Source organism: Helianthus annuus, chromosome 3, assembly GCF_002127325.2.
Source record: "Helianthus annuus cultivar XRQ/B chromosome 3, HanXRQr2.0-SUNRISE, whole genome shotgun sequence".
NCBI classification, from domain to species: domain Eukaryota; kingdom Viridiplantae; phylum Streptophyta; class Magnoliopsida; order Asterales; family Asteraceae; genus Helianthus; species Helianthus annuus.
This window is the reverse complement of record NC_035435.2, coordinates 113,711,639-113,728,855: the sequence shown is the minus strand read 5'-3', so window position 1 is coordinate 113,728,855 and position 17,217 is coordinate 113,711,639. Positions and strand designations below refer to the sequence as shown.

General features: G+C 38.2%; 1 protein-coding gene across 1 annotated transcript; it reads right to left on the bottom strand.

Moving 5' to 3' along the window:
* Nucleotides 1–6,719: 6,719 nt before the first annotated feature.
* On the bottom strand, nucleotides 6,720–7,746 carry LOC118490467 (glutathione S-transferase T3-like). The gene is made up of 2 exons (XM_035988125.1): nucleotides 7,440–7,746; nucleotides 6,720–7,351 (listed from the first exon to the last, which is right to left on the bottom strand). Exons 1-2 carry the CDS (start codon nucleotides 7,744–7,746, stop codon nucleotides 6,720–6,722), a joined length of 939 nt encoding a protein of 312 aa, XP_035844018.1.
* Between the last annotated feature and the right edge of the window lie 9,471 nt (nucleotides 7,747–17,217).

The following is a 17,217-nucleotide window of genomic DNA, read 5'->3' as shown; positions in this document are numbered from 1 at the left end:
AAACGGGTCCGCAATGTTATCCGCTGATCTCACATAATCAATTGTGATAACACCCGTTGAGAGTAGTTGTCGTATCGTGTTATGTCTACGTCGCATATGCCTTGATCTGCCATTGTACATCAAGCTTTGAGCTCTACCAATCGCTGATTGGCTATCACAATGTACACATATGGCTGGCAAAGGCTTTGGCCATCTTGGAATATCTTCCACGAATTGACGTAGCCATTCCGCCTCCTCGCCTGACTTATCCAAGGCGATAAATTCAGATTCCATTGTGGATCTCGCTATGACCGTTTGCTTAGAAGACTTCCAAGCAATAGCAGCTCCTCCAAGTGTAAACACGTAACCACTTGTTGATTTGGAATCTTTATTATCCGATATCCAGTTTGCATCAGTGTATCCTTCGATCACTGCTGGTTGTCGGGTATAATGCAGTCCATAGTCTCTTGTGTATCGTATGTATCTAAGCACCCTCGTGATAGCCTTCCAATGATCCGCGCACGGATTGCTGGTGTATCTACTTAGCCTACTCACCGCGTAAGCCAAGTCGGGTCTAGTACATGTCATTAGATATATTAGACTGCCTATAATTCTTGAATACTCTAACTGAGCAACTCCATCTCCTTTATTCTTCTTGAGATGTTGGGAGGTATCAACTGGAGTTCGAGCGACACTCGTATCTCCCGAGTTGAATTTTTCAAGAATTTTATCCACATAGTGAGATTGACTTAACACAAGACCTTCTTGGGTTCTTATGATCTTTACTCCAAGAATCACATCCGCTAAACCCATGTCTTTCATGTCAAATCTCGCTTTCAACATGCTTTTAGTAGCTTTGATAATTTTATCATTACTCCCAATGATAAGCATATCGTCTACATAAAGGCATAAGATGACATAACCTTCCTTTGTGTCTTTGAAATAAACACATTTGTCGCACTCATTTATTTTGAAACCATTGTCAATCATGACATGATCAAACTTTTGGTGCCATTGTTTTGGTGCTTGCTTCAAGCCATACAAAGACTTGACGAGTTTACATACTTTACCCTCTTGACCTGGGGCGAAGAAACCTTCAGGTTGCTCCATGTAAATTTCTTCTTCTAAATCGCCATTTAGAAATGCGGTTTTAACGTCCATTTGGTGAACTTCCAAATTTCTTAAAGCCGCTATAGCAAGAACCAATCTAATCGAGGTTATGCGCGTCACAGGCGAGTAGGTATCAAAGTAATCTAGACCTTCCTTTTGTCTAAATCCTTTAATCACCAACCTAGCCTTGTATTTATCAATACTTCCATCAGTTTTCATCTTCCTTTTGAATATCCAACGATATCCAAGTGGTTTGCAACCAGGTGGAAGATCTACTAACTCCCAAGTATGATTTTGCAATATAGAATCTATTTCATTTCTTATTGCTTCTTTCCATTGAGGTCCTTCTGAAGAGGAAACCGCTTCGCGATATGTATTGGGCTCGCCCTCAACCATATAGCTAACGAAGTCTGGACCGAAGGATTTTTCAACCCTTGGCCTTTTACTTCGCCTACGATCGGTTTCTTCAACCTCAGGTTGTTCATGTGTCTTATCATGAACCACCTCATCAATTGGTGTTGATGAACTTTCACCTACTTCAAAATTAGGTGTTGATGACGTTGCATGTGTTTGTCTTCTCAAAGGAAACACATTTTCAAAGTAAGACACAACGTTAGAATTCACCTCCATAATAGTGTTTATGTGTACATCAGGATTCTTGGACTCATGTACAAGAAAGCGATGTGCACTACTTTGATGTGCATACCCAATAAATATGCAATCAACAGTTTTGGGTCCTATCCTAAGAGCCTTAGGAGGTGGTACAGTCACCTTTGCTAGGCACCCCCACACTTTCAAGTATTTGTATGAAGGTTTCTTCCTTTTCCATAACTCATATGGAGTTTCGTCTCTCTTTTTGAGTGGTATCCTGTTCAAAAGATAATTAGCCGAGAGAATGGCTTCCCCCCACAGTTCGTGGCTCACCCCAGAACTTATCAACATGGCGTTCATCATTTCTTTCAACGTGCGGTTCTTTCGTTCCGCCACGCCATTTGATTGTGGAGAGTAAGGAGGTGTACACTCATGTACAATGCCACTTTTTGCGCATAACTCGGCAAAAGGTGCAACATATTCGCCTCCTCGATCGCTTCGCAAAGCTTTTATCTTCTTTTGAAGTTGATTCTCAACTTCATTTTTATACAAGATAAATTTACTTATTGCTTCATCTTTACTTTTTAGTAAATATACATAGCAATATTTAGTACTATCGTCAATAAACGTGATGAAGTACTTATTTCCACCTCTTGTGGGTACCGCTTTTAAATCACAAATATCAGTGTGAATTAAATCAAGGGGTTCGGTTATTCGTTCAACCGATTTCGATGATGTTCTTGTAAGTTTGGATTCAACGCATGTTTCACATTTATAGTGTGAATCAATATGGAATGTTGGTATACAATTTAAATTGATTAAACGGCGTATTGAATTAAAATTAACGTGACCTAATCTACCATGCCATTTATTCGATTCAGAAAACTCAAGCATATAAGTAGAAGTAGTAGCAATTTTATTCATGTTCTTGACAGCCATTACATTCAATTTGAACATTCCATTTTGGGCATAGCCCTTGCCTACATACGTTCCTCGTTTAGTTAGTACAAACTGATCGCTCTCAAAAACTAAACGAAAACCAAACTTGTTAAGCAACCATCCCGAGACTAGATTCTTGCGCAAGTCTGGGGCATACAACACGTTGCTTAGAGTGAGCTCCTTCCCCGAAGTCCACTTCAAGATCACCGTTCCTTCACCCATGATGTCAGCGGTGGCTGCATTTCCCATATACAGCTTCTCTTCTCCAGAAAGCGGCTTGAAGGTGGTAAAGAGGCTTTTGTCTGCGCAAACGTGACGGGTCGCGCCCGTATCAACCCACCAACCTTTTGGAGTGTTGGTCACAGTATTGACCTCATCCATCATTGCGCTTTTGTCGGAAATCATTGCCACCAAAGGCATTCCGTCTTCGTCCACCATGTGCGCACGCTCACGCTTTGGTTTCTTGCATTGGTTAGCCCGATGCCCCGGCTCGTCACAGTTGTAACAAGTCCCTTGGAACGTTTGAGGTTTCTTTTTCACAACCCCTTTCTTCGGTCCAAGGTTGCTAGCCTTTGCTTTCCCTTTCCCTTTGTCCTTTTTCCCCTTGCCCTTAGCGCCCTTAGAGGATTGCCCATGCTCAATCAGATTTGCGCTAGCACTAGTCTGCGCAACGCTGCCTTTTAGGGCAATTCTATTGTCCTCTTCAATCCGAAGACGAACAATAAGATCCTCTATAGTCATCTCCTTTCGTTTGTGTTTAAGATAATTCTTAAAATCAACCCAACTAGGAGGTAACTTTTCAATCATCGCTGCCACTTGGAATGTCTCGCTAAGTGTCATGCCTTCCGCTGAGATGTCATGAAGTATAATTTGGAATTCTTGGACTTGATTCATAACTGTTTTAGAATCAACCATTTTGAAATCCAAAAAACGGGCTACCACAAATTTCTTTGTGCCAGCATCCTCCGTTTTGTACTTCTTGTCCAAGGCATCCCAAAGCTCTTTGGAAGTCTTGACATTGTAGTACACGTTATACAATGCATCCGACAACCCGTTTAACACATAGCCTCGACAAATAAAATCCGAGTGCTTCCAAGCCTCTACCGCGCTCAGAGCCTGAGCGCTGGTCTCCCCTTCCGCAGGTTGGGGAGCGGATTCAGTTAAGAACCTCGCAAGGCTCATGGTGGTCAGGTAGAAGAACATCTTCTGCTGCCACCTCTTAAAGTGTTGACCCGAAAACTTCTCGGGTCGTTCAGCGTGATTGGCCACTGTGGACGCTCCCACAGTGGTGGCGTTAAGGGGGTTTCCCGTCACAACATTTGTGGTGTTGTTGACGTTGACAGTTTCGTTCGACATGCTGAAAAAATTAAAATTTTAAAGGTTTAGTCAAAATATTCTGATTTACGCAAAAACCAGAAGTAAACAATTAAATTTTAATTTTTTTTTTTTTACCACAAATTTACTGTTTAGGCTTCTAAGTCCAACTTTGAAGACCAAAAACAGAAAATTTTTACTAGTTATAACTTACTGATTGGCTTCTAAGTCCAACTTTGAAGACCAAATCAGAAAGTTTTAGCAAATTTAGGACAAGTTCGAATGTAACCAAAAATAGTTTTCAACCAAAGTCGCTCCTTTGAAGATGAAAACTAAAAAAAAATCTGTTTTTAAAACACAAACTGAGTGAAATCAAAACTGGTTTGAATCACAAACAGAATGGTTTTGATTACACGAACGGTTTTAAAAATTTGTTTTAAGATTGTAGGAACCGTTCGCATAAATAATTAAAATAAAACAAATTTTATTTAATTGATTACAATACAAGGAAAGCTAAAAAATAAAATACTAGAACAATACAACTGAAATAAACCAAATATACAAGAAAGGAGTAGAAGCAGAGTGGCTGAGGCACGTGAACACACGCTTCCCTTAAAACAAATTCCGAGTCTCCCAGGAGTACTCGTTTTGTTTCCCAGGGTACAACAGCCGGAGCAGTGGTACTGCCGGAATTCGCCTACAACCCGAAGGTTACCTTGAAGCTTGTAAGAAGAAGATAAACAGAAGAGTGTAGAAGATTGTTTGCATATAGCTGTTGTTACTGGTGTTCTTCTGAAGTGGGTATGGAGCTGTATTTATACAGCTCCTAGGTTGAAACAGTCAAAATGAATTAAATGAGAGGTTTAAATTGCATTAAACGTCTTCAATGCAATTTAATACGTCATTTAATTCTCAGTCAAAGCCTATTAACTCGTCAGTTACGAAGCTGGACTGAAACTGCCTAGTCATTCAATGCTGGAAGCTTCTGCGCGCGCCGCGCGCCCATGCGCGGTGCGGCATCTTGGCTCACTGCCATGCGGCGTGCGCCGCACTGGCCCATGTCCCCGCGCGCCCATGCGCGGTGCGGCATCTTGGCTCAAGGCCATGCGCGGTGCGGCCTCTTGGCTCAAGTCCGTGCATGCGCGCGTGCGCCACGTCACCTGTGAGCCTATACGTGCGCGCCACACAGTCGCGCCGTATTGACTCACTCTGGTGCGCCGCGCACGACACAGCAGGACCCACGCCATCAAAGCGCCACATTGCGCCTCATCGCCCACGCCACGCGCGCGTGCGCGCGAGCGTGTGCGAGTGCGAGTGCGAGTTAGGGTGCTCCGCACCCTTCGCGAGGACACTAGTGTGTGCTTCCATGAAACAATAAGGATGGAGAGTTCCACCTTAAATACCCATTTAAGTTCCATCTCTCCTCCTATGTGGGACAAGGTGCTACTTTCCCTTTAGTTTCAACATTGAATGTTCCAAACACCCAACTTTGAGCATCGATATCTCATTCATCTTAGCTCGGTTTTCGACGTGGTTTAGTTCGTTGCGAAGCTCTTCCAACATAGAACACAAACCCACAAATAAATACATAAAACCCGCTCATTTTATTATATTTATTTCTAGTCCAAAATAGGAAAAAATCATTTTCCTATATTTGTGAAAAATGCTATTTTCACCTATTTTTCCAACATACACTTCTAGCGAGATGGCTAACACACCTAGGATTTAACCTACACTTTTTTACGAGGCAACTGGGACAACTATGCCGACACTTTTTGCAAGGCGGCTGAGAAGGCCAAGCACCCGCTTTTGGCGAAAGCGTCAGCTTAGTTCCACTTTTGGATGTTGATTAAGACTACTTTGAAAAGGCTGAAAATCTTTGTCTATTTTGGAAATATCAAGTATGTCTATTTTGGTAATTTTTCCAAAAAAAAGCTATGAAAATTAGGGAAAATTACCCTTTCCAGGTCAATTTCAACCGGTTCTTTGGGCGATTCTTCCAGTTTTGCGGCATTTCTCTAGGCGGTTCAAACCAGATGGTCGACGATTCTTTCGGTCTGAGGTTTTTTTTTGGGGATATTGTCTTGTAGGAATATATGCTTCATTGGCCACTTTGATGTTTAATTGTGTTAGTAGAGATGATATCGACTACTCTCCCTATGTGGATTTTATTTGTAATTTTTCTTGGTGCATACAATCGAACTTTACAGAAGAACATGACAACATTGATGCTTCGTTATGTTCATTCCTTTTTCGGTTTTTATCCCAATTTAAGTCCTTAAGCATATTGTTACATGATTAATAGAATAAGGGTCGTAGAGTCAATTGATGCGAGTAGAAAACGAGAGTGTATGTTAAGTTGTTAAAAATTGATAGAACATAACTGATAGACCATGTGTAGTCGTTAGCCAAATAATGCCCCACCATGAGACGTTTTCTGCCATGTAGCAGTCCAGTCAGTATGGGGACATTATTGGGCGTTATTGCAAAAATGCCGTAGTGGGAATAATGCCCAATAACGCTCATGTAATCATTACACAGTTATTTATTTTTTAAAATTTAAAACTAAAAATACTTCATTAATTAAAAAAAATTACACTACTAGAAATAAACAAACATAATAAAAACGGAAATAAAAAAATAAAGTTAAAAAAAATGAAGATCTAGAGTCCGTATTTTTCCCGAATTTTTTGGTGATGCATTTGCGCAAGGATCAACGCGTCGCCTTGGAGGTGGTCGATCGGTTTGGACAAAAACTCAATGTCCTTTTCCATTTGCCTCGCCTCTTACATCTTGTTAAATTTTTTGGTTCCGGCGACGCATTCTTTCATAGTCTCCAAACGTTGGTGGCCGAGGTCTCGAATGTCTTGGAGACGACGCTTCATCTCCTCGAAATCTTCCTTCAACTCTAGATCGGAAGACGACTCCACCGGTTTTTTCCCGGTTCGCTTATCTTTTCTTCTATCGGGCGGTCGGGCCAACTCTTCTTCAAGTTGCTCGTCAACGTCCATAGCAACATTTAGATCGACATTGCGGGCATCGGAAGTCGGTGTTTCAGGGTCAACGGAGGATGATGTTTTTGACCGTTTAGCTCGACGTCTACTACTCGACGACATGGTCACTACGCCCGCCCACTTTGGACATTTTCGTGGTAGTTCCCAACACTTATAGTACGGGAAAACGCTTTTCGTTCTCTCGTACTCTTCCATAGCCTTCGTTAAAACCCCGACGTCACCTTCTCCGCTCGGGCGATTATCGTAGTTACGTTGATACACTTCTTGGAAGGAGTGACACTTGTTGTTGATGTCGGTCCATTTGCTAGAAATGGAATCTTTGTCACGATGCTCGCCCTTACCCCACGTGCTATAAAAGAGTGCACGAATCATATTCCAAAAATCGGGGCCCGTTTGAAAGTTTTCTACAAATTGAAATATAAAGTTGTACGTTAAAAATAAAACAAAATAGACGTGTACGAAAAAAAAAGTAAAAAAATATATATAAGTTACCAATATCGGGGTCCTCCGAAACCTCGACCCACGCCCGAACCAACGTGTATTCCTCCTCCTTCGTCCAACTAACATAAGAATGCTTACGTTGAGGTTCGTTCGCTTCCTTCTTCTTATGCGACCTTTTGCCGCGTTTGGATGTCTCTCGCTCCGGTTCGGGTTGCGACTCCGGCACGAAATCCACATCGGGTTCGGCTTGTTGTTGTGAAGGTTGCGACCCGCCGGCTTGACTAAAGCCGAACGCGGGTTGCACGAATGGAGTAGCGCCACTCAAGAAAGCCGCGTACGATAACATGTTCGGGTCCATGTCTTGAAGGTTAAAGGGTTGTTGCGGTTGAGTTGTGTTCGGGTTCACGGGTCTTGAGGGGACACCAAATGGGGGTCAGAATGGGTTCATATTTTTTATAAATTGTAGAAGTAGTAGAGACAAAGTTTGATGGTGTGTGAGAGTTTTTTATAAAAAGATGAAGAACTAGTGGGTATTTTATAGTGATTTATATTGGATTTAAAAAAAATAAAGAAAGAAAGAAAGTAACCGTTGCCCAACGTTCAACTCGCCCCCCAAAGCAAATTTAAGGCGTTTTATAAAAAACGCCGGTGACCAATTTTTGCCGAATATCGCTCAATAAGCCCTCGGGGGCGGTGGCCGGGCGTTTTCCGGCTTTTTCTTCGATTTTTTTTTACAAAACAAGCCCCATTACGGGTGGTCTTAAAACTTAAGACTAGAGAAGTAATTCAAAAGGGGTGGCGGCGCAACTTGTTGCCCGACTACCTGTCATTGCTTTGTAATTGCCCTTTTTCGTGTGGAATGATATTGGTTGGTGAGTTTTATTAAAAAAGAAATTAATTCTCGTTTTTCTCGTATAACTCGAAAAATATGTCTTTTTATAAAAATACGAATATACCGTTAAGATGAACGTATTTTTCTCTATTATATGACCTATGTTCTATAAAAATCATAGTAGGGTCAAATATAATATATTTTATGTATAACGGTTTGAACCGATTTACAAATGGTTCGGATTCGATTTTCAAAACGGTTCGGTTATTTTAAGATCCGTTTTTTATGAATGTTACAGTTGTGTGAGATAAAGTAGAGATTTGTTGAGATCTTAAATGTAGCAAAAACTGTAGTAGATTATGAAATATTGAAATCACATTTAGATCTCATAAAAGTCACAAACTTAAGTTGTTATTATTATTGTTATATATTCCCTGTTCTGTCGTGAGTTTGTTGCACGAGATAAAAAAGGGATCTGTTGTGGTTTTAACTCATAACAGTCATCTATATATATTCTAAAGTTTAGTTATATGTTCTATTTTAAAACCAAAATTTATGGTTGTTTTAAATGAGGTCATTTACATATATCCCCCAACCCATAAAATCAATTACATATTTCACCCTTTTAAACCATACATATTACATATTTACCCATTTTATTAAAATCACTCCTATTGAATTAGTATTTTACCCTTAATGAACTTATTAAATGATTATTACATTTTTCCCCTTTCAAATACCATTACTTACATATTTTATGATTTAATGTGTAATATAATTGTTTACAAATAAGATATTAACCTAATGATATGAATTCATTTTTTTATAAGCCCTGCCTATTTTTTTATAAGCTTCTGCCTCTGTTATGTGAAAATTGAAAGTTTTGCTTATATATAACACGTCATAGCTCTTAAGCATTATTTTTTTTAAAGAAAACAATCATGCGACCATGGTTTAAAAATTTACTTTTGCTGTAAAACAATTTTTTTAATATTATTTTGAATGTTTAAAACATGACAATTAGATTTCTGAAATAGCATTACACAAAAAAAAAATGGAAATTTAGCTCCTGCTTCAAAACAATTAAAATGTTGATGATCGAACTAAGATTTAGGCTAAAGAAAAATTGATTACGACTTGAAAAAAACAAACGTATATTGTATAACAATATGTTTTTTTATATAAGATATTTTAGATAATCAATATTTTAACGTAAATTGTTAGTGTAGTTAACTAAAATTTAAATGTATAATGGGTCGGTTGTAAAAAATATGTAAACTTAAACTTAACCAGTAACTAGATATGTAAAAAGGTCACTTGTTTTATAAAATGGGTATGACCGTTTTTTTTTTCAAAGAAATATTTTAAAGATTTTATCACAACATATAGAGTATTGACTAGATTGATTTTGAAGTTAAGAGATAAGAAATTAAGAAAAAGGGTAAAAGGGTAATTTCATAAAGAAAGGGGGAAATATGTAATTGATTTTAAAGATTGGACAAATATGTAATAAGGGCTTTTAATAAGGGGATATATGTAAAAATTCCTTTTAAATGCACCAGCGTATAAGAATCCTATTAATTTCATTTAATTTACTTAATAATCACACGTTACATTACTTTAATCATTTGGGTCAAAAACAATTCCAGTTTAATAATCACAAGTTACATTACTTTAATCATTTGTGTCAAAAATAATTCCACAAAAATAATTCCACAAACCCTAGATCATCTGATAATAACAATAAGAAGAAAGCTCCGGCCGCACACAAATCTCCGGTATTCGACTGCGATTGCTTCGATTATTACACGAACTACTGGTTCCAGTGGGACACGTCTGTTAACCGAGAGCTAATTCATCAAGTAATTGAAGCTATTGAAGAAAACTTTACCAGTAGTGAACAGGTTAACTGTCGCGGCCGTAAAGCTAACCAGAAGAAAGAGAAGGCGAGTCATCGGAGGTTCGCCGGAAAAGCTTTAAATCCTCCGCCAGAGGTTTCGGTTTCGCCTCCGTACGACATCTCATTAGTTTCGCCTCCGTACGACATCTCATTAGTTGCATCGTTTTGGTTTTGATTTTTCCCAGGATTTGTTTTGTTTCGATCTAAGTTTTTTGAGTTCGTTTCGGTAAGATCTTTTACGTTTTTTGTTCCGTTTTCAGTTTTTTTTAGTTTTGTGTAAATTTAGTTTCCTTTCCGGTTAGATTCGCTTTATTTGTTTTTGGTTCAGGTACGGTTTTCATTTCAGCAACATTATTTGTCTTAGCTTATTTGTTTCGGTAAAATTATTCAGTTTGTACAGGTTCATTTCGGTCTGGTTTTGTTTTTTGGTTCGTTTAGGTTTGGTTTCAGTTTCCTTGGTTTTCGCTTTTAGTTGGGTTCCATTTTTTATTTAGTCCCCGGTTCGCTTTCTATTGGCTCAAAACTATTTATGCGGATCAAGTTAAAAACATATATTCACATACACACACACGCGTGGTTAAGGTACGTTGCATAATCTATACATCTTGCTTTAAACAGAAGTAGGTGCAACCCGTAAACGAATTGGAGGTTCAATGTTATGTTCGTTTATTTTCGTTCATTTATGTTCGATGATTGACTTTCGTTTATGTCTGTCCTCTCTCTTATTTGCGTTCGTTTGTAACCATTCTTTATTTTCATTTGAATGTTCGTTTAAATTTATACATTACTAATATTCATTTGAAATAGTTTTCATATTATCAAACCATTTGTTTACTTTTAAAAAGTTGGATGTAATGATACTGGTAGAATATTGACTTCCACCATGCTGGTAAAATTAACACAGTTTTACAACCCACCAACCCGATTACTACTCGCCTGCCTATTTAAATAAATGGGTTAAATAAGTAATGAACCGCATTCAGGTTACATGAATTTAAGCGTGACGGAGTTAGACTTGCATGGAGTTTTCCTACATATTTTGATAGGTCTGTTTGAATTTGCATATAAAAAAAATTATCTGAATATGATTTATTTCAACTTCAACTTTCAGTAAACAATTTCTAAGTTTAGCTATATCTTATATTTAAAATCAAAATTTATGGTTGCTTTAAATGCATTACAATTAACTTTAATGAAATAGTACCAGCCTTTATGACCATGTTTAATCAATGAGCCTCTTCCTTTTCTCCATATATTAATGTTTAAGTTAGGGTTTATAGACTTTTCATAACAATTCACCTTAAAGGATTGATTGGTTATTAGATAACTAATACTTAATATTACAATTAACTTTAATGAAATAGTACGAGCCTTTATGACCATGTTTAATCAATGTGGCTCGTCCTTTTCTCCATATATTAATTGAAATAGCTCTAGCACGGGATTTCTGGACTCTGAGATACACTACCAGTTTAGCAAATGGTAGTCTTGAGGTAAGTTTATTGTACCATTGACGGTTCACCATTATCTTTAGAAATTTACTTCTGATGTATATGTTGCTTCTTTAAATAACTGAGAAATAGAGGCGAAACGAGTTGGTTAACGGGTATTAAAACAACATCACATGACTATAAGCACAATGACAATTGTCACAAATAGAGGACTACATTGTACCTATGCGTCAACTAAAAATAAAATTTAATTAAATGGACTAAACAACTACATTAAGTTTGAGACCAGGGTAAAAATCTAAAACATCATTTTTGTTTATTTTTTACTTTTATAACCAGATGTGTTGCAGGCATCTGAAAATGTTACCCTGGAGTGACATACATGTCCAGATAACACTTTTTAAGTCCTGCATACCCTATTTATTAAGTATTGGGTTAATTGTAATAAATTTTAGTAAATAAATATATAGATTATATAACTAAACACTTGAAGAACTGTTAGGATTTGTTAATTTTGTTGGTTTATAAACTGCTTTCTGATCTATAAAAGGGAACAAAACCTGCAATTTGACTTTTAGATGTTAAACTAAATTTATATGTATATGTGTATGTAGTATAATATGTATATATATATATATAACATCTATTTTACACCATTTAAAACACAATGAAAAAGAAAAAATAAAAAAATTTGAAAATTGTGACGTCTTTTGAAGAGGATTGAGAAACCACACGTCCATAGATTTGAAGTTTTGTGAGACCACATGTGGTGGGGCGCAAACCTCTCTCAAAGCGTCTTAAAAACGTGGGGGAACACTGTACCCTCGGGTGTTTTGGGTCTTTTTTGACTGGTGGTGCTACCACAAAGCGCCGAATGAGGAGTGGACTTTGGTCAAAATAACCATGGTCAAACGGCTAACTTTAAAAAAACCCGGTTTTTGTTTTAAAAATCTATACTATATTCGCACTTTCGTACCGTGTGACGCGCTATCTATATCAGTCGTCGTTCCAGGAAAAAACAATAACTATTATGCATGTCGTGCATTGCACGGGTATTCCCCCTAGTAGACTTAAGTTATTAGTAGTAGTAGGAGCACCAACAATAGCAAGAGTAGGAGTAGTTTGTTTCGTGGGTGAGGTTCGGTTACAAATTCCAATTTTTTTAAAAGGTTTAAAAAGTCATAAAACACTATAAATTTCAGCTATAAAACACCACCTACAAATAATAGAATGAAAATTACTAAAACATCATATAGAAACCCTAATAGTTTATAAAAACTTCAAGCACACCATTGTACAATTATGAATATAAAACACAAGGGTCAAGTTATTCTACAAAAGCTTCTAATTGTAAGAAGTGTAAGAAGGATTTATAGAGTGACAAGTGTCCAATAACCTAAAACTAAACCCACTACATCACCACCAAAAACCTAAACCCCCACCCCCACCCCACCCCACCACCACCAAAAAACCTAAACACCCCCCCCCCCCCCCCGAAAAAAAAACTATGCCTCACTAAAAAACCCCCCAAAAAACCTAACCCCCCATCCCTCAAAAACCTAAAAAACCTAACACCCCCCCGGGCAATAATAATAAAAAAAAAAAACTATACCTCACCCAAAAAAACCTCAAAAAACCTAACCCCCCCCCCCCCAAAGAAAAAAAAAACCTAACCCCATCCCCCAAAAACCTAAAAAAATCTAAAAAAAACTAAACACCCCCACCACCACCCAAAAACCTAAACCCCCACCCCCTCGGCAATTTTTTTTTTCCGAGTGCGATGGGGGGGGGTTAGGTTTAGGTTTTTGGTGGTGGTGGATGTTTAAGGGTTTTTTTTTGTAGTGGGGTTTTTTGTGCAGTGGGTTTTTTTTTAGGTTATTGGACACTTGTCACTCTATAAATTCTTCTTACACTTCTTACAATTAGAATCCTTTGTATTTGATCCTAATCCTAAAACACAACTGTCACACCCCAACCGATGGCGGAATCATCGGGGCATGGCACTGAGCGAAACAGATTGTCCAGAAGTTTCCATAACAACTATCATTACCATTCAATTTATGTAACACGTCCCATACTGTGCCTCAAATGGCAAAACAAATTATTACAAATAACATCTAGTCAAATATTCTGTTCCGACAACTCAGATTTAAATGCAAATATAGAAATACTATTGTTCAAATGCTTCTAGAGACTCGATGCAACATCTACAGACAACTATGCTCTAGACGCTTATTCTAAGCTCGCCTTCCTAGCAGATAAGCATCATAATTGCCTGTCACATACGTTAAAAATAAAGTCAATACATAAAATGTAAAGGTGAGCATACAAGTTTGATATTAGCATATAGAGTTCGAAATAGTTTACGCATAACCAGCACGTAAACAGAGGAAAACGAAGCATGTTAATTATCGACATGGATCTATCGATACCAATGACTGCGGGTTGACTGCCCGAGGCAGTTCGCAATACATGATTACCACCGTAATCCATGCAAGTAATTGTCCTTAACAACCCCCGTGTGAACGGGTGCTGAGTCTAAACTATAGTACTATCGTCGTTAAGGCAGGTAGACAACATTCCACGTGTAAACATAACAACAAGCATTCATTTAGTCACGTAATACATGCAGAACGGTTAGCGTTTAAATAGTTGAGTAGTGTGTTCGATTGTGATTTAGATAAGTAACGTATGTAACACCCAAAAGTGCTAAAGTAAAAAGGGATCGAGTATACTCACAGCGGTTGATGGATTGAAGGGAGCGCTTGAGAGTAGGGTTAGCCTGAATAGTTCGATATCATAACGATGAGTAACGTTTTGCGCGCTAAAGGGTAACAAGTGTTGATGGGTCGAACGGCCTGGTCGATCGAACGGTAGATTCGATCGAACGGGTTGTTCGTTCGGTTTGACAGTCCGTTCGGACAGCCTGTTCGGTCGGCCGGTAGGCTCGATCGGTTGGGCTGTTCGAGTGGATTGTTTCTTCCTTTATGTAGGATGTGTTTGTGCATGATGGCTTGTCCTTTTGAATTTTTCGTTGTAGTATTTGAGAACATTGAAGTGTCCTTACCTTTCAGGTCGATCGATCGAACGGCCGTTCGATCGGCCGGCTTAACCGATCGGTTAGGTACTTCAGTAGTAAGTCCTCAGCAGGGTGTCACCTGATCGGACGACATGTTCAATCGGGTGGCATTCCAATACGTCGAACGAGCTGAAAATCGATTAAGTGTTGAAGCATAGTATCTCATGATCCTAAGAGTAATTCAAATCAAACCATAGTTCGATCGAACATCACCTCATTCAATACTAGACTTCATGAATTTGTTAAAGTGTGGGGCCATGTGCTAGCCGATCGGCTGGCCTGGTCGATCGGTTAACATGTTCGATCAGTTGGGCTGTTCGTTCGAACAACCTGTCCGATCGGTCAGCATCCTAACCTGGTCGGCTTGTTCGTCTCACACTTGGCTGTCCTGATTGCTTGACGTTATATCGAGGTATTTTGACGACGAGCTAAACCATGGAACCTTCGTTCTTACTTGTTTCCCCTGCTCGGACAGGAATCACCCAAGTCCGGCCGGTGAACTGTTCGGAACGGTAGTTTGACGTTTTAACCCGAAGTTGGTGAACCTCGTGGATAGAATCCCGAATCTCGAACCGCACACTACTAGAGTGATTCGTGAGTGGGTTCAAGCTCCGTTTCTACCGGTTTGAAGGCATTGAGTGTAAAAGAGTTGAAAGAAAAGTTGGAAAATCCATCTTTCACTCTTTTCCACCGAGAATATGTTTAGATTTGTGGTAGATCTTTGTTTGTTTATGTGGAAATCGGTTAGATCCAAGCTTTTCTTGGTGGATTGAGGGCAAAACATGAAGTTCTTCAAGAACACCATGATGACATCATCCTAGAATGCTTGAATCTTGCTGATTTCACGGTTAAAAGTTAAGATTTGAAATATAGAAAGGTGTAGGAGTGTGTATAGATCAAGAAAGTACAAGATTTAGGATGAAATCTTACCGGGATTGAGAGAAATCTGAGAAAAGAATGGGAGCACGAGCTGGTCGGTCAGAGAGTTTCCAAAAGTGGAAAGAATGACAATGACAGGGCTATTTATAGGCTTCCCAAAGAGGAAAGGGCTGGCCGATCGGCCAGGCATCCCAATCGGACAGCTTGCTCGATCGGACAGTCCGTCCGATCGGTTGGGCTGTTCGATCGGCTAGGAGCCTGATCGATCCACAACCTGTTTCGAGTGTTCGGTGCGACGATTTCTGATATTTCGATTTCGATTGAAGACGATACGAATACGATAGAGTTTCCTATTCAAATTACTTTTAGTCCCAACAACTATATCTACATACAAGCATCTATATCTTACACTGTCTCTTCTCCACTAATTATCATAATTCGATTTCGATTGAGTTTGACTGAGTTTCGAGTTTTGATTTGATTGATCACCACACATAACATAAAGTAAACATGCACAAGTAACACATAAGGCACACACACGTATACTAACACTAGAATTCGCGTAATTCGAGTTTCGAGTTCGATGATGATTCGATTAGCTTAATTATTGATTGATTGACTTTATCGCATTGTTACTTCCTATTATTCACAGTCGCAAATCGTTTCGCGTCGATAAACATTCGATTACTTTGATTAACAACACTTACTCCACATAATACAACTAACAGGAATACCAACATAGAATGGACTAACTATAGTCAAAGAAGTCAATCTTGACTTTGACTTTGACATTCGGTAACACGGGGTGTTACAACAATATACTAATCAACATAAAACACAATAATGTTTGTCATCCCATAATGAGAGTCTTATCATTCTAAACACAACACAAAACCCACATATATGATGTTTTAGTAATCTTTATTATGTTATTTATGGATTTTTCTATGTTTTACGACTTTCTACACTATTTAGAAAATTTGGACTTTGTAGTCAACACCTAGCCTTGTTTTTATTTTTATTATTATAACATTCTTCAACTTTTATTTGTTTATAATTCATATTTATCATATCTTAATTATTTAATCTTTGAATATAACATCGATCAATTTCGAAGCAGGGGCGGACCTACCCTTTGGCCAGGGTGGGCGGCCGCATCCCTTGAAAAAAGATTAGTGTATATTTTAGGCAAAAAACCCGACCACACCCCTTGAAAATATGGTTGAACACATCATCCGCACCCAAACAAATAATTTCTAAGTCCCCAGTGTTTCGAAGAATTGAATATGTAACTTAATTATTTATCACAATACTTGTAGGGATTATTAGATTAGGATTCTAAAATTCCATCTTTACAAATTATTATCCTCAACCGAAGTTATTATATTTTATTAATCAATTGGTTTTCGATTAATTAGTTTGATTTATTCGATTAGATTGACAGGTTTTGGTTCGATTTGTTCAATTTTGGCTAATTGAGGTATAAATGCATGAAATGTATGTATAATAAATGAATTAGAAGTATAAATATATGAAATGGATGTGTAAAATATGAAATACATGAAGTAGAGGCGTAAAAGCTATAAATATATAGAGATGTGAATTGTTCGGTTCGGTTCAGTTAATTTTGATTAAACGTGAGTACAAAAAAAAACCTATAAGTGTTTTTTGGTTAATCTGTATTCAGT